Here is a 23,419-nt window from a genome sequence, read left to right as displayed (position 1 = left end):
ATCACCTCTACAAACCATGAGCCTCAACATCTAAATCCATCAATCAACAGTTGAATGAATGTTTACGCTGATAAACTCCCTGAAGAAACAAGCTTTTAGAAAAGTTTTCTGACTAAAGTTATCTGAGGTTATTTGGTGAATTTTTTATTTTTTAAAAACCTTTCAGTAGGTTAAGTCCGTTTTATTCAGATGAGGGAACTTCTGCCGGCTACTTTAGACAAAATGTGAGAAACTGCCTTTATGACTTTGTGCAACAGTTTAATTGAAAAATCTAAAGTTTTACAAATTAGTACAACAAAACAAAATGTACAAACAGACATTACACAGTAACGGCACATGAACTTGAGGAATCACAGGGTACAAGATTTTTTAAGTGATCGGTGCATCTTCACCAGCATCATGAACCAGGATGTACAAATCGCACAAACAAGCACCTCTGAACAGTATTTGACTCACAACTCATTCGGCGTCTGCAAGAACATTTTATGCAACTTTTAGCAAATCGAGGGGTCTTTTCCTTTGTGTGCTGGTTCCATGGGATGTCTAACTATTTAACTAACACTTCAGAGCAGACTCACTAGCCTCACTCTTCTCAAACTACACAACACTGGTTTTAAACTGGCGTGAAGGGGAATCTTAGTTATAATGTGAGCGTCCGCCAGCCCCGAGTCTCCCGGCTCTCGCCCTTCATCTAGATAGAGGGGGCAGTGGTGGACCGGTAACTGAGGGGCGGTCGACGAAGACGCCTCTGAGACTCGAACATTATCTCGGGTGTGATTTGTGCTCCTGACTTGAGCCGTGACACAAACAAGCGGCAGTGAGCATGGCCGTGGAGAGTCTGTGCCCTGCAGGGCTCCCAGCTGTGGGTCCCACGCTGCCCCTCGAAGCTCCAGGCCACATAGATACACAGCATCCACAGGGGGGGAGTCTGGGTATCTGCCGTCACTCAGGACCTGCGGGGACAAGAAAATCATCAATCTTTACCCTGTAGTTAAAGTTAAAATATTTTTCATCCACTGGGTTCCAGTCACTTTACTGTGGAGTCGTGATTTACCTGAAAATGCAGTTCTACATCACTGATATATCTGAGATTTACTCGAGCCGCCTTCCTCATAAGTGCCACCAGAAACCCTCTGGCATTGCTGAAAGCAGAGAGTCGGTATGCACCGGGTGGATCTGAAGTGTTGCTGCGCTCGACATAAGCGCTGAGCAACTCCGCCCTCCTCTCCAAGCGAGACAGGGCGGCGAGGGAAGCGAAGGTCGGCGTGCCGTATCGAACGGGCTGCTGCGGCTGTGACAGGAGCGAGGACACCGTATGAATGAGCTCATCCCACTCCGCCCGGAGGAAGTCACTCAGGGAGCTGCGGGAAACAGCTCCTGCATTTGTAACTCTGCTGTCACTCCTGTTTGTGAGGTAACTCCTCAGAGCCAGGAGTCTGTCTGTGGCGTGGCTGCTGGTCGACACCGTGAAGGTGCCACGTGAACTCCTCGCCGTTCCCAGAGGATTCTGGGAGGCCTGCAGCAGAATGTTCAAATTGTGGCTGTTGATCTTGATCATCTCGGCTGCCACATCCGCTTTAAAGCCCAGCACGGCCGGGTCATTGATGTTGGCTGCATCCTGAAGACCCTGCTCCAGTATCTGCAGCAGTCCTGTCAAATCTGAGGCTAAGAAACAAAACCACAGTCAATACACGTGATTTACACAGAGGACTTTGTGTGTGATGTCCTGCCTCCTGCTTTCTCTACCCAGGTGCCAACCCCCCGACTGAATGTTCTGGAGATTTTGTTGTTGTTGTGAACATGTCTGACCTCATTTCCTCCGGTTTACTCTCTCATCAATTAGCTCGTAGGACACAAACTATTGAGAACACGTGACAATAAGAAAGTGGTGTGGTTACCGAACTGGCCGGGGTTCCTGATGATGTCTGAGAGGATGTGTGGTCCTCTGCCCCACAGGGGAGACAGTCTGCTCAGGCAGGCCTTGGCAGTGTTTTCCACCAGCTCCAAATCTGCAGAGTCGAGCGCATGGCCGCCGTGCACCAGGCTGCCTGAGAATGAAGAGTACAACAAGGTTAAGGCAAACAGGAAGTAAACCAGAGGGACAGGCTCAGATGTTATTGCTGCCTCACCTGCTATATACTGCAAAGCTTTAGTCTGGACTTGACAGAGACGGCTGATGCAGTCGTGAGCTTCCACCAGAGCCAGGAGGTCGCCCTGGTCCCTAGAGACAATCCACAAGTATAAACTCTTTATCCATGATTAGATATCCACCATTTGAACAACTAATACATTAATCCAGTTTGTTTTCAGCCTGGCAAATATACAAATATGTAATGAGACAACACCTCCACCCTACATCAACTGCAGTAGACGTTATTTGGGCCCGTTTCCTCACCAGTTGTAGATTCTGCCCTGGCCTAAGTATTTACAGGTCTGTCTCTGCAGCAGGACGGAGTGGAAGACGGCACAGCGGAGGAGGAACTCCATGTTTTCCGCCGTCACCCCCGACGGGGATCGACTCTGTGTGATGGAAACAACCTGATGCAGGGAGCGGCTCAGCTCCTCCTTCAGGTCCCAGGGGGAGTCGCAGACCAGAGGCAGGCAGCGCATTCGCACTGTCGCTGTTCAACGATAAAAAAAAGCAATTATCCACGGTTTCTGAGCTTGAAAGGAAAACTAAACCTAATCAAAGCAGTAATGGAAATAGAATCGTTTACCTGGTATGTGGTGAGATGCACATTCTTGAGTTACAAACCACAAGCGGAAGCCCGGGCGAGTGGGGCCTCGCTCTTCTGTGAAACAATGAAGTAATCAGGGAAGCAGACAGATGGAGAAACACACTAAAGACTGGACTTTAAAACACGTGTTAATGCTCATGAATGATACAAACACAATATAAAGTGACTCCTACCTTTGAGTGAGGAGATCATCTGACTGAGGCGAGCCACTACTTCCTCATCCCATCTCCCCAGCAGATGACAGTTGCTAAAAACCAACCAGTGGCCGTCGTCGACTGCTTTGTCCAGCGCTGAGAGGAGGATTTCTCCGTCACACAGAGCCCCTAAAGAAATGACTTTTACCTGAAAATAAAACATGTTAATTTAGTATTAAAGAAGCGCTGCACTTATGTTAACTGCTATTAAGTTAAAATAAAACAAAATGGTGTGTTACCTCCGGTTTAACCCCGGTTTCTCCTACACAGTCTGCCAGTGTGTTTATTAAGTGAAGAGGCCGAATACTTGTCCTGTTGTCTCCTCCTGGACTTGGCAAGGTAAGACTGATGGGTCCTTCGTGTCTGAGGACGTATCGTGAGAGAGACCCTGGGTTCCCGGTGTGAGGGGCCTCAGACGTCACAGTCTGAACGGGCAGGCAGAGCTGGGAGGCAGATATCATGTCAGCCAGTCCCTCCAGGCGGTTTGGGTTCAAGGTTTTCCAGAGGAGAGCCCGCTGAACCAGGGACAGATGGGAGTGTGAGTGACAGGGAACAGCGCCCGCCACAGTGGAGGTTGGGAAGCGCAGGTACTCCTGCCACTGTGCGGGGTAAGTGCAAAGTGAGGAGAGCAGCCCTGTGAAGGCCGGGACACTCTCCAGGCAGAGGAGCTCTGGGTGTATCTGAGGGGGGGTCCAGCTGGGCAGAGGAGTGGTGGACTGTGAGGCAGTCTGCGACGGGGGACAGGGTTGATGTTCGATGTCTTGAAGGCCCCTGAGGAAGGCCCCCCTCTCGCCCTCAGAGCAGAGCTGGTTGTGCTGCAGCAGAGCTACAGACACCAGCAGCTTCAGAACAGAGAAATGACTCTTGAAAAGAAGAGGCCTGTATTGGAGCAGCAGCTGGGAAACCATCTTGTTTGTGATCTCTGGCTTTATGCCCCTTGGCACTTTTCCGATGGCAAACGACACTAATGGCCTGCCCTTCTCAATGAAGACATCTTGTATAACTACGATGAAGCCGCGCAGGGAGAAGTAGTAGGCGGGGGAAAGCCGGGACACCTCCTGCAGCGCCTGGTAGAGGGCGGCGGCCAGCCTCACCAGCTGTCGGGGGGGAGCCACCAGAGCCTCGTGGTGCTCCAGCTCCTCGCTCAGCTGCTGGATCTCAGCCTGCAGGTTTTTCATCGCCTCTTGAAAAACGGCCGCGTTGGGGCGAAAAGCAGGGGCCGGCGGCATTGAGGCGTTCGACTGCAGGACGTGGTTCTTCAGAGCATCCTGAGAGAAGATTGTGTACAAGTCAACAGATGAACAGCAGCTACGAACAACAGCAGATCATATATCAAATCAGATTTTGCATAAAAGCCCCACCAACTTGGCAGCTCAATTAAAATAATGTGTGAATCACTCTCAGTGCCCAGATGTACATGAAAAGTCAGACTACAGCTCCTGGGGGCAAGATATAATATTCAGGTTTGGAAAATAATCCACCGATAATCATTTGATATCAGTCAGATGAATCTGCACAGTGCAGAGGGCATTTAGTATCTGTTTGGTGTAGTGACCTCTTCTCTGACTAGTTTCTCCTGCAGCAGCTGCTTGTCATTCTGGAGCCGTCGGTGTTGAATCAGCAGCTCCTCACACTCAGATTGCAGCAGCAGCGTCAGCATCAGCTCCTCGATCTCTTCTGAGCTCAGAGAAAGGTCGACCACGTGGACTTGAGCCAAGATGGATGGATGGATCTCTGAGGAACAAGAGCAGGACTAAAAACTCACTACTTGTAAGTTAAGAGAGCTCATATCCTAAATGTCCAGTGTTCGAGCTCATTACTGTTCAAGGATGTTTTAAAGCCGGGATCAAGCTCTTTATGCAAACAGACGTTTAAACAGAGCTGAATCCTGTCTTAGCACGATATTAAATGATCTGTGAAAAGTTAGTTCATCTGTGCATTGATGACAAATCCAGGGCGAGCTAGAAACAGTCTCCAAATGATGATGCATCTCCAATGCAGAGACGTCAGAATAAAACTACACAATAATAACCTCTTACTGACTTAATGTTGTCCATGTTAGTTAATTCAGTTAATACTTAATGGAGGTAGAAGATGGAAATAATTGAGATATTGATTTGAAGTCATATCAAACCAACCCTACTTAACAAAAAAATTAAATGGAACCAGGACTTTTTTTAAATCACAGTCACGAACAAATAAGGATAGAAATGAAAAACCATGAAACCATTAAACAGCTGCAAAAACTCCCTAAAGCCAAAGTCATTCATTCCCCTTAGACCTATCCTTCGTCCTCTTGCTTAAAAACTCCCAGTTAGACGACTTTAACAGAGACTATCTCTGTTTATATTGACTCTACAAATCGTTCTTACCACTGCTGAGCAGTCGGACGGGAAGATGAGTGCTAAGAAAGATGCGAAAATCAGGGTGGGTTGGTTGAGCCTGCTGCTTTATCCCTGGAGGGCGGCATCCAGCAGGGGGCGCCAATCTGGCCAGGAACCGAGAACTAGGGTCTGCATGTTCCACTCGAGTTACCAGGACTCTCAAACCTGCAGAAACAAAATGGTTGGATTGACTTAAGGGTGAAAACAGACACTGAATATATTTGATTATTCTCTTTAGTGCAGAAATTCACCCTTCTCAGCAGCCTGGTCCAGTTTCTCCAGCAGCTCTGGGTCATCGGCACAAATCACCATCCCACACTCAGTCTCAGGATCCATATCGTCACCTGAAGAGCAGACACTTGTGATGTTTTGTTTTTTCTACACAGTTTACAATTCGTCCTGTTATATAGAGGAAACAAACGGACTTCTGGTGGCTGAAAACCAAAATCCCCAGCTCAGAAGTTGTCTCAGGACCCACCTGTGATGAACCAGCTCTGGGAGCTTCTCTCTTGATGCTGCTGGATGTCTGCCAGTAGAGGCCAGCGCTGACACAGGGTATTTCTGTAGCCCCACAGCAGCAACTGGACCACAAGTCTGGAAGATACAGTGTTCTGGATCTGCAGGTCGCTCAGACCCAACGCTCGACCCAGAGGAAGCTGCGGCCTCTCAAAAACAGGGATGGGAAAACCCGGAGGTGGAGAAGGAGGTGCAGGGTGTGACTGTGGAAACAGGGATGTTCTAGGGTCCTCTGGGTTCGTGTTGATACTTCCTGTCTGACACAGCTTCCTCCACTTGGTTAGTAGTTCTGTGCGCACATCAGGAGGAAAGGGGCCTAAATAAGCCACGATCGCAGCCAGGACGAGGGCATCTCCCAGTAAGTTGTGTTTTTGTAACTCTGCCTCCTGAAGGGAAAATAGAAACAAATTATAATAATTTAAATATAATGTAACATCCAACAATGTTTAAGTGACATGTAAAGTATATTTGAAATGATGTTACCTCAGCAGCAGCCCTCCAGTCCCTGACATTTTCCTCTAACTGCTCAGCAGTTGCAGTAAATTCTCTGTCCATCTTCTCAGCCTCATGCAGCTTCGGTAGAAGCGATTTTTGGCACTTTTGTATAAACTGAAGCTGACGCTTCAAATCCTCCAGGTGATAGTGTGCCTCCTGTTTGTGCTGCTTGGCCTGGTGCAGCTGAGCTCGTACTTCTCTGTCCAGCTCCTCCAACTGACGCTTGACCAACAGCTGGTGTCGCAGAGAGTAGTATTCATATACAGCCTGGACCCATCGACACAGGGACTCGCAGGCTTGGCTCACGTCTCGTACAGACTCTGGCACAAACTCAGGACTGATGATTATCTGGCGGAGCTGCCGCAGCTGTCCTTGCGTCAGCGTGAACCGGTCAAAGAATTCCAGCTCCTGGTAAAAGGAGATACAGTATAATAACACCAACATTTAGCAAGAATTCAATACGACAATACCAAAGCTTACACGACACAAACTGGAACAATGACTCAACTAAGTACCTGGTACGTGTGTATGTGTCTTGTTATTTTACAGTATTGTGTTTAATTTGCTGACAGTTGCTAACTCTGAGGTATCATAAAAAAAATCGGTTCCAAAACTACATTAACTTTTTTACTCACTTGAAAAAAGTTAGGTCGTCTAAGAAGCAGTCGGGCGCTGTCCCAGCCGGGCGGATGATTAAACAGCAGACAAATGGCATCCATGACTGTGACCACTCCAACGGGGGGATCTCTGTAGTGACGCACCTCCTCCAGGTCAGAGAAGTCCAGGCATTCCAGAATTTTGAGGCATGACAGGAACACAGGCATCAACTAGAAGAAGAACAAAAAGATTCATCTTCAGTGACACTTCTTCTAAATGTCTAATTGCTAATTAGCTTCTATTTACATGGGATTGGATAAAACAGATGATCTATCTACCTGCTTCTGAGCTTCGTTAAACTGTTCCTCCACGTCCAGCTGCTTGATCTTCACCTCCGCACATTTGGTCTGAACTTCCTCAAACAGGATTGTCTGGTCATCGACAGCTCTGACGAGATCTTTCTTACGCTGCCGGAACAAGAGGAGGGGAACAAAGCTTTAATGGTTGAATGAAACTGATTTGCAGTTTTTTTTTTATATGATTAAAATGACAATATTAACTGAGGTTTACATGCAGCTTGGGGACTTTACCATAATCTTTAACTTAAAAAGGAGAAGCCAGTGTGAAATCGATTAACAATGGCCCCTGCAGTGTCATATGTTATTCAGAATATATGAGTGCACTGAATATATTGCTTGCGAAATTGAAACAGGAAATCTGCTGCAACATTATACAGAATATTGACCCCAGTGAAGCTGCACGTGCTGAAGTGCTGTACAATTACCTGCTGGGTCTTATCAACCTTGTTCTTCAGTCTCTCTAAGTTCAGTTTGTTCTGCAGAGTTGTTTCATTCAAAACATCCACATGAGACAAAACAAAGGCAACTCTGAAAAAGAAAAATGTTGTTATAGACCAATATGTTTATTGTTTTTACTTTAAAAGTGTAAAGAAAAGATCATTTAGACCTTTACAGTCTCATGCAACAAGTGCTGACCACAGTCAATCTTGTTCGGGATGAAGTTTCCAGTGAGACGATCGAGGTCATGTTCATTCAATACTCGAGACACAAGAAGAAATTCTACTCAAAGACTGATTACCTGTTGGCTAGTCCCTGCCTCTGTTTGTGCAGGTGTTTGCAGAGGTAACCGAAGTGGGAGATGAACTCCATGTAGGTCATAGGGTTGAAAGGCTGAGCCTTGAGAAGGACAGAGGCATACCGACGTGCAGATTGATGGACTCCTGCCATAGCCACTGACAGGCTGGTCAGTGAGCCGTCTGTCTCCACTGAATTGAAGTAAAAAGAGAGAAATAATGTCAGGGTAAAGTGTAGGAATATCATCGTCAGTAAAAAAAGGTTAAAATGAAGTGAGAATAAGATAGTTTATGTGAAGTTACTCACTTTTGTGGGGACTGGTTTTGAGAAATTGAGCAGCAACTCTAGCTAAAGACTGGATGCACCACGGCTGGTAGACTTCGACGCAGCAGCTCAGACTCAGGGTCTTGGTCATTTGTCTCTGGAACGTAAAAACAAAGTCCTCCATTTAGGACTGCACTTTGTGTACAACACTGAATACACAACAAGGGCTCAAATCTAAAACATGGAGCTCTCTGTGTCCGTTTGGGAAGAGGGGGTCGGAAAATACATTTTAAAATAAAGTGGGCATTTGTTTTTATGAAAATGAAAAAAAAGATAGTTGGATACAAAGCTTGAGTGACATAGAAAATAAATAATTCAAAGAAAATACTCACATTGGTAACGTGGGTTCCATCGCTGGTGGAGGACATCATAAGGAACACATGCACATTTTTGTGGACTTTGCTCAAGTACCTTAAATAAAAAATATATGATAAGTACACTCATTATATTTTCCTAAAATTTTGTCTAAGTACCTAAACTATTTTCCTGTAAGCTCATTCTGGTGAGTGATTTTGCATTTCTATAAATATATCAACAATACTAGTACACCCACATCACAAGTACATGAGGACACTAAATACTAACTGAATGTACTTCTAGGTCTAATTCTACAATAAGACAGAATTACAAGATCACTTGGGTATTTCCTCTTACTTATCAAGCGTCCAACTGTCCATGAGGTATTGTCTTGACCTTGTCACGTCCATCACACTGGAAACCAGGTTCTTCAGCTCCTCCTCCGTGTAGAGCGCTGGGAAGGTTCTGCGCCCCATTGCCGCCAACAGTTCATCTCTAACAGCCGGGCCGATATCCTCATGGACCAGTACGATAACATGAACTCCATCCACTCTCGATTGATTCCCAGCCTCTTTTAGGATTTCGTGCAACTGGCTCTCATTGCCTGAATGTACCTCCATCAACGGGTAGCCTGTCAGGTCGGCCGCCAAACGTACAGCGGTTTTACGTCCTGTTCCTTTGTCTGAGCCGATCAGTACTCCGTGACCTTTAGGTGTGAGCAAAGCTCTGAGTATGTGTAGCAGTTGACTCACTCTCTGTCTGTGCACAATGTATCTGGAAGTAGTGTAGTTACTATCAACGTCAGGTCCTTTGTCGTCCCGATTTCTGTCCAGGAGAGCAGGCAGCTTTTGCAGCACCGCATCAAGGTCCTGCTCCTTGTAAGAAAAGCTCCATTTAGAACCGTGTTGTGGATCCATTGAACTCCAGGTCTCTGAGAGCTCTGGACCATATACAAGCCCAGCCACTGTTTCCTCCATGTGCTGAAGAATCTGGAGCTGCGGAGGGTGATCTATTAGGTTTTCCCCTTCTGAACAATTGTTTTCAGGCAAAAGGAAAGGCTCAGGCAGTGTATCGTCCTCCTTCAGGTCTGACTGGGCAGCTGGTTCTGGCTCTGCTGACAGACTTAATGTATCTGGACCCTGATGTATTTCTTTACAGGCGCCTGCTGTGTCCAATCTAACACCAAACTCTGTTGCTGCAACCTTTGCTATAAGTGACACAAGAGTTTTGCTTTCCTCCTCAGAGCATCTATCTTGGAAAGTACGCATGCACTCATGCATCCAGAGATGTGCTACTTGAAGAACCGATGCTTCTGTCTCTGGCAGGTCGGGAGGAAACCCAGGTAGAGCAACGACCTTATCCTGCGTTGTCTGTGTGGTTTGGATGCTTGGCTGCCACAAGTACATCCCCTGAAACACCTTCTGCAGGTCATGATGGGAGAACATGAAGAAGGGCCTCTGTTCACTCGGCTGGAATTGGTCACATACAGCGTGATACAGAGTTTTAGTTGCAGTGATGACACAACATGCCATGTCCTCACCGCTCTGTTGAAGTGGCATTCCTTTGAGCCAAGCTTGTAGCCTCGGAGAATGGATAGACAGTATGATGTCTGTAGAGGGGCTTGGGAGGACAAAGATGGAGAACAGGCGTGAGAGCCGGGAGGATATCCCATTACTGTGGTAGTTGCCCAATCCAGAGGCACAACAGGTAGCCATGTAACTGATGAGTCCAGAACACAATGGCTTGAAGTGGTAGGTATCTAAGGTGAGAATCTGTCCCTTTGAAATACTCTGTCGTAGAGATTCTAGAGCAGTCGATGTCTTCCCAAAGACATCTATCAACAGGAAGAGCACAAATATTACCGTTATAAAAACTCACATTCACATTGAAGCAATTTAGCTCATCTGAGGTGAATGTTTGTACTCACCACAGGGGGCTTCGTGCAAATCGTCCACAAACAGAAGGAGTCTCGGCTCTTTGGTCGCAGAACCCACAGAATCTTGACAGTACCTCGGGCAGCTGATGTTACTCAGTATAGTGCGCAGGTCTCTGGAGCTCAGGGATGGACTGGCTGTCAGGCTGATGTGTGGCTTGTCAAAACTTAGCAAAGATTGACACAGGCTGGTTTTTCCAGAGCTGGGTTCCCCTGCGAGCAGCACTGGCTGGTTTGCCTCCAACATGAGGTTCAGTAGATAGTTGTATTTCCCAAACTATGTTCAAACAATTAAAACAGTTGTAAGTTATCAAATGTAGCGATCACCATATCTATGGAATTGTCACTAGATGAAATGTTTAAGACAAACCTTGGGCGTGATGGAATTTGTCGACAGTGTTTTCTTGGGGCACATTTTACTGTCGAGGTTAAAAAAGTGTTCAAACACATTCTCATCGTCAGGAACCAGGATGTTGTACCGGCAGGAAAACAGCACTTGGCGAACTGTCAAGTCGAACTGTGGCCAGTGACTGAAACAAAAACAAACACACGTGAATGCCAACGGTTACTGATATTCATCGAGGAGACTTTCTGTTTATACAAATTTTGATAGCAACATAGAATAACAATAACAAAAATATCCTACCGAGGATGCAGATGTCCGCCAAATCCCCAAATATAAGCCAACAGGAAAAGGTTTCTGGTGAGTTTACTTTGGGCATCGATGTCTGATGTACCGGCTCCATCTAGAGGTGAATCTGAAGAGACAAGTTTTAGTTTTAAAATGATAAAAAACACTACATTACTATCACAAGGTTATAAGTCAATGCACAATGGTTATACCTGCTTTGTCTTCAAGTGTTGCCTCAGCTTTTTCTACTTGCGTCCTTTGATTTTGTAGGAGGGCGGTTAGGATCCGACCAAATGACGTGATTTCTTGTAGTCCATAGGCGGAGCTGTTGGAAGATTGTCCTTCACTTTGGACTGCAGAGGTTGACGCCATCTGCCCAAGAGTGCTGGAGAAAAGATCTTCAGCGAGACGATTCCACATGTTCAAGGTTCCTTGATCCAGTTTGTATTCAGAGTGGAGAACATCCATTTCTTTCTTCCACACAGTCTTCCACAGATCGCTTCCTGTAAAATGAATGAAGCTACAGCGGGTCACCGCAGAGGGGGTTGCATCTCTGAGGTCTGTGATCTCCATAAGTAGCTTTAGGGAGGATTGGGTTGACACAAGTTTTTCCCCTGATGAGAGGAGGAGGAACGGGTCCTCGGGGCTGCACAGAGTGGTTAAGTAATCTAACCAGCCCGGCTGCCCAACAGGCTCGCCGTCCATTACCAGCCATTTCGCTCTTGGCGTCTGATCACGTTTCCTCTTATTGTTGCACAGTTTAGAACGTGTGTGTTCCCACCGTCCTGAATCTCTCACCACTTTTGCAATAGCTCCATCTTGCCATCCTCTCTTTTCACAGAAGCTGCCAAATAGCTCCTCGTGGGACATGGCATTAGGAAATAAAACCACAGTATCAACTGAGTTCCAGATCTGTGGATCTGCCTGTGGGGCGTCTCCTCTTAACACACTGTCATTTTCAAACACATTTCCCATTGCCTTGGCAGCCAGACTATCGAGTGCTCCAGCCAGGGCAGAGTGACAGGTTGTTTTTCCACTGCCTGACGGGCCTATGAGCAGAACTGCCTGAGACGATTCCATTGTCTGGTAGAGTGTGAGAGCGTTGCAGATGGTTTCTGTGTCAGGATGCAGCTGCTTCCATTGCAATTCTTCTGTAATTGCTTCTTTAAGTTGGTTGTTTTTTTCTTCTTCAAGATATTGTTGGAAAAGAGGAAACTCCAATGCTATGGGGAAAGCATCCTTGAAAACGGTGTAGAACTTCAAGGCTTTCCTGTGGTCGTAAAGAGCAGGTAGTAAGACAGAAATAATCCCTTCTACAAGGGCTCTTTCTTCCATTAAGCTCTGTATAATTAACAAACGAGAACTGTGCGACGTTGGGAGCTTTTCAAATTCTTCGCTGTCCACCTCAGGATCTCTGGCAGACACATTTTCAGGAGACACAAGGTCCGTGTTTTCTGCAGCTGCTCTTTTAGCCTCATCTGACATTTGTTGTTGCCTTACACTTTGATTTAAATGTATTTCAGAGGCAGAGATGATCTTTTGCAAGACAACAAGAAAGCCGCTCTGGTTGTCCGTGATGAAATCAGGCAGACAACGACAATCCTTAGCCAGATTGATGAGAGACACCAGACGTTGACTCAAAGACACGGCATCTGAGAAGCCAATGGAAGTCAGCGTAACTTCCGCAATGATCCTGTAACTGGGATGGGTCAATGCCACTGGTCTCATTGCAAATCGCAGACTCTCTGGAAGCTCGAATGTGTACCGCGTTGAAGAGATGACAACACATCCATAGTTGAGGTTTGCGGAAATGTCTTTCCCTGCGAGTATCATTCGACACTCTGGATCAGTTTTTGTACAACCTACGACCTCATCGGCAGTCTGGTCCTTTCGCTCATTGTGTCCTCTTTGATTCCCATTTTCTGTAAACCCATTGAAAGACTGGTGGATGTCTAATAGATGCTGTCCCAGCGACGATAGGACCCCTTGTGTTAGTAAGTCCACAGAGTCAAACAGAAGCCATGCTCCAGTCTGGAGGGCACCGAACAGCATCTGCTGGACAACATCAAGTCTCATGCTTGGATAACACTGCACAGTGACAACCTGCCGCCCCAGTGCTTTTCCTAACTGGAGCACGGTGTTTTTCTTTCCAGACATGCAGGGTCCACTCACAAACCCACATCTGTAGCTTGTCAGAGCAAGGACAATCCCCAGTATTGCCCGATCTGTAGAAGGAGTGTGCACCATCACCAAGTCTTCTGGACCAAAGTACTCGTAGCCATATTGGAGGCGATGGCCCAAAACATCAACGTAACACCCTGGATCATCATCGCATTTCAAACTCTGATCTTCTGAGTTTATATGATACTTCATCGCGGCAAGCCACTCGTAAGATGACTCCGGATCACACCGCACCTCCATGAGTTGAGACAGCTGCTGTGCATGGTTCATTGTAAGTTGCACTAAAGCACTCAGACACACCATCATGTATCTAGACACCAGAGATTCCCGTTCTGCCCCTGTGCCTCTGTCTCTTATAAAACGGCAAAGGCTTTTCAGTTTTGCAGAGTTGTGGGCCTTTATGTGTCTCAGCTTCACCGGGCTTGATTCCTGGAGAGCTTGGAGAACAAAACTGGACCACACTGCTTCCTCAGCCACCAGCATACACTGGAGAGGGAACTCAGTCAGCAGATCCAGCACATATTGAATATTTTTTCTGCCTTGCTCAAATTGAAGCAAGATTTTCTCGTCACATGCCAGATCTGTACAGGATTGTTGAACCTGGTATTGAGCAGCATTACATTGTTTTACAAGCTGCATCATGGTCAATTCTAATTGTTTCTCAAATTGACAAAACCAATCCAAGGCGTTAGGATTTGATTCTAAAGGAGACAGAAAGCTGACGTGCTCCTGGAGGCTGGCGAAAACCCCCAGCACCTTCATCTGCCTGTGGCTTCCAGATGAAACCCCGTCGGTCTTTCCATCTCTTGTATTACATGGACTTTCACTTTGCACTTCAAGCGAGTGTATCCCCTTAAAGCATTTGCGTACATAGGGTTGCAGCTTGGAGGGCTCTGGGTGGAAGGAGAGTAGTTGTGTTACTTCCGTGTCGCTCAAGAACCAGAGTCTTGGAAACTGCTCACGGAAGGCATCCAGGAAATCCACCATCTGGTTGGAAATCGATTCCATTGTAGACAGACCACCAATGAGTATCCGGCGAAGACTTTCACCATGAAACTTCCCATTTGTATTTGTGGAATATATGAATCTCAACACATCAGGGAATTCTGTTGTACCCCGCATGATGTCCTTGAATGTCTCGTCAACCGGTTTGAACTTCTCCAGCTATGAAGAAACACAAAAATCCCATGAATCGTTATGACATATAAACTCTTTGCATTGCAAACGTTTAATTTGTGATGACACATACCAGATCCACTCTTTGAACACTAAAGAACGTTTCATTCAACATCAGGAAGGTCCATATTTGTTGGAATCTTTCAAATAAATCGAGCAGGTTCTCTATTAATATTGAGAGAAAAAGCAAAGAAAGACATTCAATTCTGACAGTTCAAACTATTTTTGCACTTGGGGACAAGAAGAGAAAATCGTTCTTCTTCTGAAAGTCATATTCACCGAGATCTTGCAGAGATTGCACCCACTCTTCCAGCTGCTGCCTGAAGTCAAGACTGTGTGGAGACTTCAACATGATGGACAGGGCCAACAAATCATTCTCTATCTCAGCAAAGTGTATTTCAAGACCTGAATGGGAAGAAAACACGGAAAGTTGTGAGCAGAAGTTGTGTTTTTTTTTACAAATTTTTCCCAAACAACAGAGCAAAACACAGCAAGACAACACTTTCATTCAGCCCATGTACCGAATGGAATAATGGCACTTGAGTGGTTTCCTCCTGTTTGCCAGATCTGGGCCACAAGCAAGCCAGAGCGATGCTGCGTGTCAGCCAATAATGAACCAAATAAACCAGAACTAGCCAAAATCTTTCAAAACAAGAAGGCAAGCAGTGCCACATTTAAAACAACGTCATGCTATAATCCAATGAGCTTGTTTAGAGGGACATCTCTGTTAATTCCTAGTTTGCTATTCAGCCTCACCAATAATGGTGAATCTTATTTCATCACAGGAGCATCGACTGGCGGTTTGGAGCTCTGAAACGATGCCCTCTGTGGGTTTCTCTGCCTCTGTTAATCCATGTTGTGAAAAACAACGCTGCAAAACAGAGTGGGTGAATCTATCCAGCTGAAACAGCTTCGCTTTCCATCCCCGTTGAAGCTTTTTGAAGGTTTCCTCCATGTCATATTCTGCTTGTGCATCCCTGCATATCTGACAAAGTAAAAGGTACAAGCAAAATGTGTTGAGTTTCAATAAATCATTCAACTTTTCTATCTACAGATTCTTCTGGCACAAAATCAGTCAGAATGTAACATTTCTCCTACTCTTACCTTGCTTACTACTTTCTGGTGATCTTCAAGCTTTTCAGACATGAGGTCAGCAACAGTGACCTTCTCCTCCTGGACATAGAGTCTGCCCATGCCTGCCAGGAGGAATGTACTTTCATCATTTTAGATCGTTCACAAATTATTCTTATGTATTACAATATGAAAACTCAGTCTGACCTTTGGAAATAGCTCTCCAGTGTTTATGTTTCAAAGTGGGGCTCTGTAGCTGGGCCACAACTGAAAGCTGATGGCTTAAGTTTTCCAGATTTCCTAAAGTCTCCTGCAGCACTGCATCATGGGTAGGAATGATGCTTGTTAGAGACAGAGCCTGCTCCTTCCACTTGGCAATTTTCTCCTGGCCTTGTAACACCACAACCTGATGGAACATTTTAAATTGAATGTGTTTTAACTCGCACATTACATGTATTTATTATGATATAGGGTGTGATTTCCAATACTCTACCTATTATTTCCTCCAAATAAATGAAAGGAGCCAAATTTTCAATAAGCAGAAAGAGTTTTGACAGGCTACCTCACTGAGATTCAGCTGTTTCCATTCTTCTGTCCATGCTGTGTATGCAGCTACCAGCTCCCACAAGTCTTTACAGGCTGTGATCTTCTGAATATCCGGGGTCAAAGAGGTCAGATCCACTGTAGGTCCTGAAGGGAGCAAACAGGACGTTATATTCTGATATAATTATCATTCTTGCAAGTTGTTCCCCCGTGGTTGGAACAGCAACTTGCATCTATAAATGATCTACATCCATGATTTATACCTTGTAGGTTTTGACCGATCCTGTTAAGTTCTTCCAGCTTTTCATTTAGATTGTGCACATGAGTCCACATGTTGTTCAGCTTCGAGGCCGTCTCTTTGACGCTCTGTGTGGGGTCAAGGGAGGGTCCACATGTAGCTTTAGAGACCGTGAGTTTAAGGTCAGAGACCAAAAATGGGACCATTGTGTCCAATGCATTTGCCACCGTGGGAAGACGATGCCATACAATCCTCACTGCCTCCTTCAAGACGGGCGTGAAGCAGTCCCACAGGCCCAGCATCTAAATATAGAGCACAAACAGAAGCAGTGTTGGAAAAAAGAAATCGCTCGGACGTGGTTATTAATGAAATCATTCCACGCCTGCAGACCTTTTCTTCCAAAGTGCGCTCCTGCTCAGTCATCTGTCTGTAGGTCCTGCCAACGGTGTCCTGGAGCGAGTGAATGTACTTCAACTGCTTCTGTGTGTCCGACTGCATTTTCCAAGACTCCGTCACCTGCAGAGAAACGTTTTCATCATTTATTTAGTTTATCATACAATTAATTAATCTCTTATGTTGTTAGGCCAAAACAATTTAACTTTAGCTTCATTGATTATAGGTTTTAATTTGATTTTAAGGTTGGAATAGTTACGCAGGTGTACACCACTTAGACTTAGAGAGGAAAGAGAGAAAGTTCTTGTGTCTTCTGGGTGGATAATGAACGATTAGTTGAAATACAACCAACAAACTCTCATCATCACAAGATTTCAGGAGTACTTACACATGTCACTTAGAAAAGTAAACACAAGTGTACCTTCCCAGTGTGCCCTCAAACAAAAGCACCAAAGACATATGCATCACCTGATCATTCTTGGAAAATGAAATATAAATTCAAAACACATTTGCCCTGATGAGGCAGAGCCCTTGGGATGAATAATTCAATCAAAGTGAATGTGTGACCCAGAGCGGAGTCTCCAGAGGATAATTCCCATCCCCCCCATGTTAAGGTAAAAGACAACTACTTGGGGTATAATCTTTTTATGAGATCTTTTTCTAACCCTTTGGGATTTGCATCTATTTTGCATTAGTTACCCATTTCTATGTGGTAACTAATGTGTGGTGATATTTAATTTCTCATGCAAGCATGTCAAGTTCAAAGAGTTTCTGTACCATGAGAGAATAGTTGGAGAAGTCATCCAAGTGTTCTGGTTCCGTCTTGAGTTCGGCTGTGGTCTTCTCCAGGTCTGATACAAGGTTCTCTGACCGCAGCTTTATCTGCTCAACCAGCTGCCTGAGCACCTTCTGCTCAATGAGCCTCAGCTGGCGCCCTGAAATAAAAACAAAGGCAACAAGCACATCATTATTATTAAGATCAGGAAGTAAGTTTTCTTTTACCCATGAAAAGACAACAGAGGCGATTTCCTGGTTACTTGAATAGGAATCGTATCTGCAGAGGAGATATAATTACTTTCATCAAACGCACACATACCTAGAGTTTCCTTCAAGTGGGCGCAGTGGATTATGAACACTTGGTTGGAGGTAGAGATCGATGAGGGAACCGTGTGGATTTGTTGAGTCCAGTTGCGGATCTTTAGAATATGCTCCTCGTACAGTAGAGCAGGCTGACCCTTCATGGATTCCAAAAAAGCTCGACTGCATTGACGAATGAACGAATGAATGTCCGCCAAAAATGTGCTGCTCTCACACAGCTGCAGGATTTCTAATTCAGCTTCCTAAGAAGTAAGAATCAATAAATAAATACATGAGCTGATGTGCATCTTTCTTCACAATCACTGGGTTTTGAAAGTGAGACTTACCTTCATGATCTTCATCGTCTCTCTCTCAACGTCTTCTGAAAGGTCACTGATCCTGATCTGCCACTCCAGCTGTGTCTTAGAGAGCGGATGGAAGCAGCCATGCGCCGTGTGGCCCTGCACCATCGACAGGGTTTGGTTTGGCAGCATCAGACCGTGAGCTGGCTGATCTCTGAGCAGCTGCAAGCAGCAGAACTTTCTACGACATCTCTTTCTAACACTGTTCTGATTGTCTCCTGGGAATTAAAACACACGGATACATCACATTTCAATTGTTGATCAAACATTTATTATGTATCTGCATCCGTAGAAACAGGAATGACAACATTTGGCTGGATTCATGAACATTTTCATATTTAAGTCAGCAAACTTCAAATTATCTGATATCAGATATCTGAAGAATTCTGTGAGAGACCAGGAACATCTCCAGTGAAAAGGATCGTACCTGTGATAGAAGGAGGTTCAATGCAACTGAGGTCAGAAGTTGAATCCTGATCACTGTCCGAGCTGTCGCCGTCTGTATCGACGCTGCTGCTGATTTCCAAGAAGAATCCACAAGTGTCGCACATCTACCAGAGAAGAAAGGTGTCACGATCCAGACACTGGTCAAAGTTACAACACCGCTTCAATACGATGCAAACGATATGTGGAAATGTGGAAGTTACCTGAATAATGGAGTCGCCAACGGTCAGTAGTGCTTCACTCACTGCTGCTTGGAACAGACGTACCGGTGGGTCCACAGTCAGCTGACTGCTCGCATCGAAACACAGCTCAGTGTAGAAGAGGCTACACAGCTGAGATTTATTTCTCTAACAAACAAAGAAAAAACACATTAATAGCTTTTAGTGAAATACCAATGAAATTCTTTTTTAAAATGCTTGATGTGATCCTTTCTGCTTCACAGTAAGTTTTCTATGCCTGTCTCTTCTGGTTATAGCTTAAGAGCAGGCTCTACCTGAATATACTGTGAATTACAGATGTGCCTTACAGACAAAAATGACAAGGCTAATATGTTTTTAATCAGCATTCATTATTTTCTAGCAGAAAGGGTGTTCATGTAGAGGAACGCTGGAAAGTAAAATGGATTAGACGAATGCCTGTGTCACCTTCAGAAAATTGCTGAGAAAAGAGACGACGTCTTGACGGATGACGGTGACGAGACTCTGCACAATCATCCGATCGACGAGGGAACCGAAGATCCCCAGTTTCTGCAGAGCCGTTTCCGACTGAGCCAACTCCTTCTCCAGGTCCTGCTTGTGAGCCAGGTGGAGGTAAATGGGTTCGTAGTATTTATTTGGCTTTTTAGCGTATTTCATGTGTAACTGCAGCTCCTGGTGCGACTTATAGCAGTTCTCCTTCACCTGGGGATAGAGGAGTATTACAAGAGATGATTCCAGGGAAATAAAGTCTTCGTTCTTTGATAGAATAAAATATGTAAGTTCTTTCCAAAACTCTCAATTGTTGGAGTTGTTATATTTTTGTATTTTGTCAGGAACAAACAATGAAGTACCGCATTCAGGATGTCAGTGCGATGCTGGGATAACGTCTCCAGAACGTGCAGACCCTCTTGATTCCTGGTCGTCAGAACTCTCTTGAATTCCATCAATGTGTAGGTTTGAGATTCCTCGTGGGGCAGCCAGTGCGTCTGGTTCAGATCTTCAGTCAGGCTGTAAGAGATACAGAGTAAAGGGAGGAACATGTTAAAGTTAAAGGTTACAGAGGTGAGAATCAATGGCGGCACACATTGAGAACCATTCACTTAAAGTCTGATAGTTCTGTAAATATTCCTTCCAGTTTCACGTCAGTCGCGTGTTAGAAACATCATGATCACGGCCACTTGCGCAAACAGACATTTTACTACAGTAGCAACTGACTTGGACATTTGCACTCTCACAAACTCCCCCTCCAGAAGATTCCCAGAAAATGTCCAGACGTCAGAGCATGTCGGAGAGCAGCAACACGGTGCCCTGCGACTCAGGTTTGTTTCAACTTACCTGGCGAGCAGATGAAGAGAACTTCTGAACTGAGGTACAGCCACAAGCAGCTTGTCCTGCAGGGCCTCACACCTGCGCTGAAAAACAATCTTGCGCACATTTCTATTCCACCTGGCGAAAAAAAGGAAAACGGCACGGGCCAAATGAGAAGATGACAAAAACGTCAGTAGCAAGACAGACATGAATTACAGCCTGTATGTAGTTACCAGGTGAAAGCCTTCTGGAGCCTGAAGTCCCTGAAAAATGGGATTTCCTGCAAAGACGTCCACAACACAGACTCTCTGTTCCAGTCAGCCAGACTGACGACTCCCCCATAACCCGTCTCTGTCGCGTGGAGCACAGAAATGGGGGAGAAGATGTAATGCTCTGAGCCGGCTTCATCGGACTGGACCACTTCTAGGTCATAAGGTCTAAAGACAAAGAGCATTTATCAACGTTTATTCATACTTTAATGCATTTCATAAATTAGTAAATGAAAGGATCTATAGAGGTTAGGAATTACAGGAGGGTAAATATTCAGTTGTACCTGTGAGAGTCTTCATCTGCTTCTTTTAGGTAATAAATCTGCAATTCTGCCTGGTGTACTTTCTGGGAAAAGATTTTAAAGACTTCTTGTCCAGTCAGTGGATGTTTATTTGGTTTGGTCGCTGTCCCACCTTTTACAGCCCTCTTGTTCTTATCCTTACGTGCTGTAACTTTTGTTAATTCGTCTTTCTCCGTGAGACTGAAACAATAAAAGCAGAGTAAACAACAAAGAAAGTCAGTGCGGACTCAAACAGCTTGGAGAGCAAATCTCGAGTTTCAACAACATAAGAAGGATAAAAAGGAAAGAATATGTATTTGCAGCAGACACTGTGTCAAAACAACGACCAAGACACAGCGAAGCCTGTTACACTCCACCGCCATCCTATTTCATCATGCAGTTTTTTAGTAAATTAATACAGGACTGTATATTTTATTAATCACCACATTGTTTCATGTACCTCAGTGAGAACAACCCAGCAGGACGTCTTAGTTGTGAGAGATCAGTCAGGGACGGCATCAACTGAGGCACTTTCCATTTTGTGTCCTCTATGGATCTCCTGGGTCCGACCTGGGCGATGTGATGAGGAGGCTCCCCCGCTGATATAGCTCTGTCCGAGGGGGGACTTGGGAGGAGGGCTGTTCGGCTGAACAGGGGCCTACTCACAAAGGCAACAGCCATCTTCGTTGGGAGAGATGTCTTTGTGCACAGAGGAGGGAAAGTCACTTCAGGAGTGTGGGTCTTTTTCTTAGGCGTAGGTCCTGAACGTGTAATGTCTTTACCACCGGTCTGAAAGGGGAGTTGAAGGGATCTCCCCTCTGAAGCGCCAACCCATATGATGCTCATCTTTTCATCGAGACCATCAGAGGACTCAAGACCATCAGTAGGGTCAAGACCATCAGTAGGGTCGCCCGCCCCATGCTTTGTGTCGCCAAGCCACATTAGGTTCTGGAAGGAAAAATAAATAAAGCAAATTGGTATTGCGTTGGTCGTTTAGTTTAGTTTGGGTCACTTCACACGACATGAAATACAAACCATCAGCTACGTGGTACAATACAGGTCAAAGACTATTCTCTACTGATTCATTCTCCTTTGATGTAAAACATATGATTCTTTTGGTCAGATCATGGTCATATCCCAAGTTCTGCATCAAAGGAGAACCCATTCCAACAGTAGATGCAGGTTGATGTATGTTGCCACCCGCCAATAAACCGGAGAGAGAAATAAATGACAGGGAATGATGCCAGCCTCAAAGACTGCGAACAGGTCGGGGGCCTTAAAGGTTCAGTGTGTAAGATTTAGGTGAAAGGGATCTATTTGCAGAAACTGACTATAAAATAATCCTAGTGATGTTTCATCTAAACTGTAGAAATTGTGTTTTCTTTAACCTAGAATGGGCCCTTTATATTTAAATACTTTGTATTTACATCTGGAGCAGGTCCTCTCTACGGAGACCACCATGTTTTTTACAGTAGCCCAGACTGAACCAACTAAATACCTTAAGAGTTTTTATGACAACTGAAGTCTACCACAGGTCCTCCTTCATGTTGGAAGGGGAGGGTGAGGTGAGGGGTGTTCAGCTGCAACATGCAAATTCACCACTAAAATCTACACACTGAACATTTAAGAACATCAACCAGTTAAAGCTCTGGTGCCCACAGTTTGGCCTGTTACCCACTGATGTGGCCACAAGTACTCAAATGCCTGGCTGCAACAATTGAAACAAAGAGACATTTGTCCAAGAAGGGGAACAAGGACAGAGAGGACCTCCTCCACTGAACAGGATTGGTCAGTTGGAGCGAGCCCAAGACTGGGAAATGTTGGTGGACATAGGCCAGCGGCTAATAGTCCCATCACATATTGTCACTACCACCCTAAGGCCAGACCATAAACATCTCGGACTGCAGATCTGGATCAGGAGGAACGATCCCAGCTGGGCCTGATCAACCTGTGGTGGGGGGGGGGCCTGCCTTGGAAAAGGGTGTCTTGTGATTTAAAACGTTTACATAAAAGATACTTACATAAAACACAACAACCAAATTAGGACTGACTGTCTTTTACTGATTAAGATATTTTATAGCAATAGGGAAAATTGATTTCCTGCATATTTTTTCCTTCGCATTAAAAGGCAGATGCTGAGGAGCACAACTGAAGACATGTCCCGAACATCTGCTGGGTGGTGGTTAACATCTGCTAACATCTGCTGGTGGGAAGACCATTAAAACGCACAGGGGATATCCTCCATCCTGTCCTATGTTCTAAAATGATGATCTAAATATACAGTCTTCAACATACTATGACAAATGAAAACGTAGTATTTCAATATAGAAGCTTTTCAGAATTGGAAAAAACTGCGTTCTTCTCAGAAATGAAGACATATTAAGACATTTCCCTATCAAACCATAGGAATAAGATATCGAACAGGTCAAATGTCGTCGATAGATCGTCGCTGATTTACAATAATTCTTACAAAACGTCATAAAACACAGAAATCTATCTTGTTTTTTGACTCAGGCTCCACTTCTATGTTCACTGCATTAAACTTCACGTCCTGTCTCCTCCATCACATCACAACACGCTGCTTTGCTAGTTAGCTTGGAACTTGGAGTTAGCTTGAAATCACTGAGTATGAACCCGTGACGTCGTAAATCAAAGACGTTAAACTTGACGTAGTTT

General features: G+C 45.1%; 2 protein-coding genes across 2 annotated transcripts in view; both read right to left on the bottom strand.

Moving 5' to 3' along the window:
• LOC118101419 (extracellular serine/threonine protein kinase FAM20C-like) overlaps positions 1-23,419 on the bottom strand; it is a 32,338-nt gene that overhangs the window by 1,610 nt on the left and 7,309 nt on the right. The window lies entirely within an intron of this gene.
• LOC118116913 (dynein heavy chain domain-containing protein 1) lies at positions 238-21,424 on the bottom strand. Its single transcript, XM_047344458.1, has 43 exons — positions 21,204-21,424; positions 20,747-20,944; positions 20,427-20,630; positions 20,221-20,331; positions 19,737-19,893; positions 19,333-19,587; positions 18,892-19,035; positions 18,672-18,795; positions 18,230-18,459; positions 17,902-18,145; positions 17,583-17,740; positions 16,803-16,928; positions 16,438-16,714; positions 16,194-16,321; positions 15,839-16,037; positions 15,665-15,756; positions 15,317-15,545; positions 14,840-14,965; positions 14,634-14,725; positions 11,416-14,548; positions 11,219-11,318; positions 10,943-11,102; positions 10,567-10,849; positions 8,997-10,473; positions 8,675-8,753; positions 8,325-8,439; positions 8,023-8,209; positions 7,709-7,811; positions 7,263-7,391; positions 6,963-7,154; positions 6,316-6,735; positions 5,795-6,218; positions 5,568-5,660; positions 5,305-5,481; positions 4,488-4,666; positions 3,172-4,200; positions 2,912-3,080; positions 2,718-2,792; positions 2,396-2,621; positions 2,130-2,221; positions 1,899-2,048; positions 1,055-1,665; positions 238-953 (listed from the first exon to the last, which is right to left on the bottom strand). Exons 1-43 carry the CDS (start codon positions 21,422-21,424, stop codon positions 564-566), a joined length of 13,308 nt encoding a protein of 4,435 aa, XP_047200414.1. The 3' UTR covers positions 238-563.

The sequence above is a fragment of the Hippoglossus stenolepis genome, chromosome 2, assembly GCF_022539355.2.
Source record: "Hippoglossus stenolepis isolate QCI-W04-F060 chromosome 2, HSTE1.2, whole genome shotgun sequence".
Taxonomy (NCBI): Eukaryota; Metazoa; Chordata; class Actinopteri; order Pleuronectiformes; family Pleuronectidae; genus Hippoglossus; species Hippoglossus stenolepis.
Note: the sequence above shows the minus strand (reverse complement) of the source record. Positions and strands in the feature narration are given on the sequence as shown.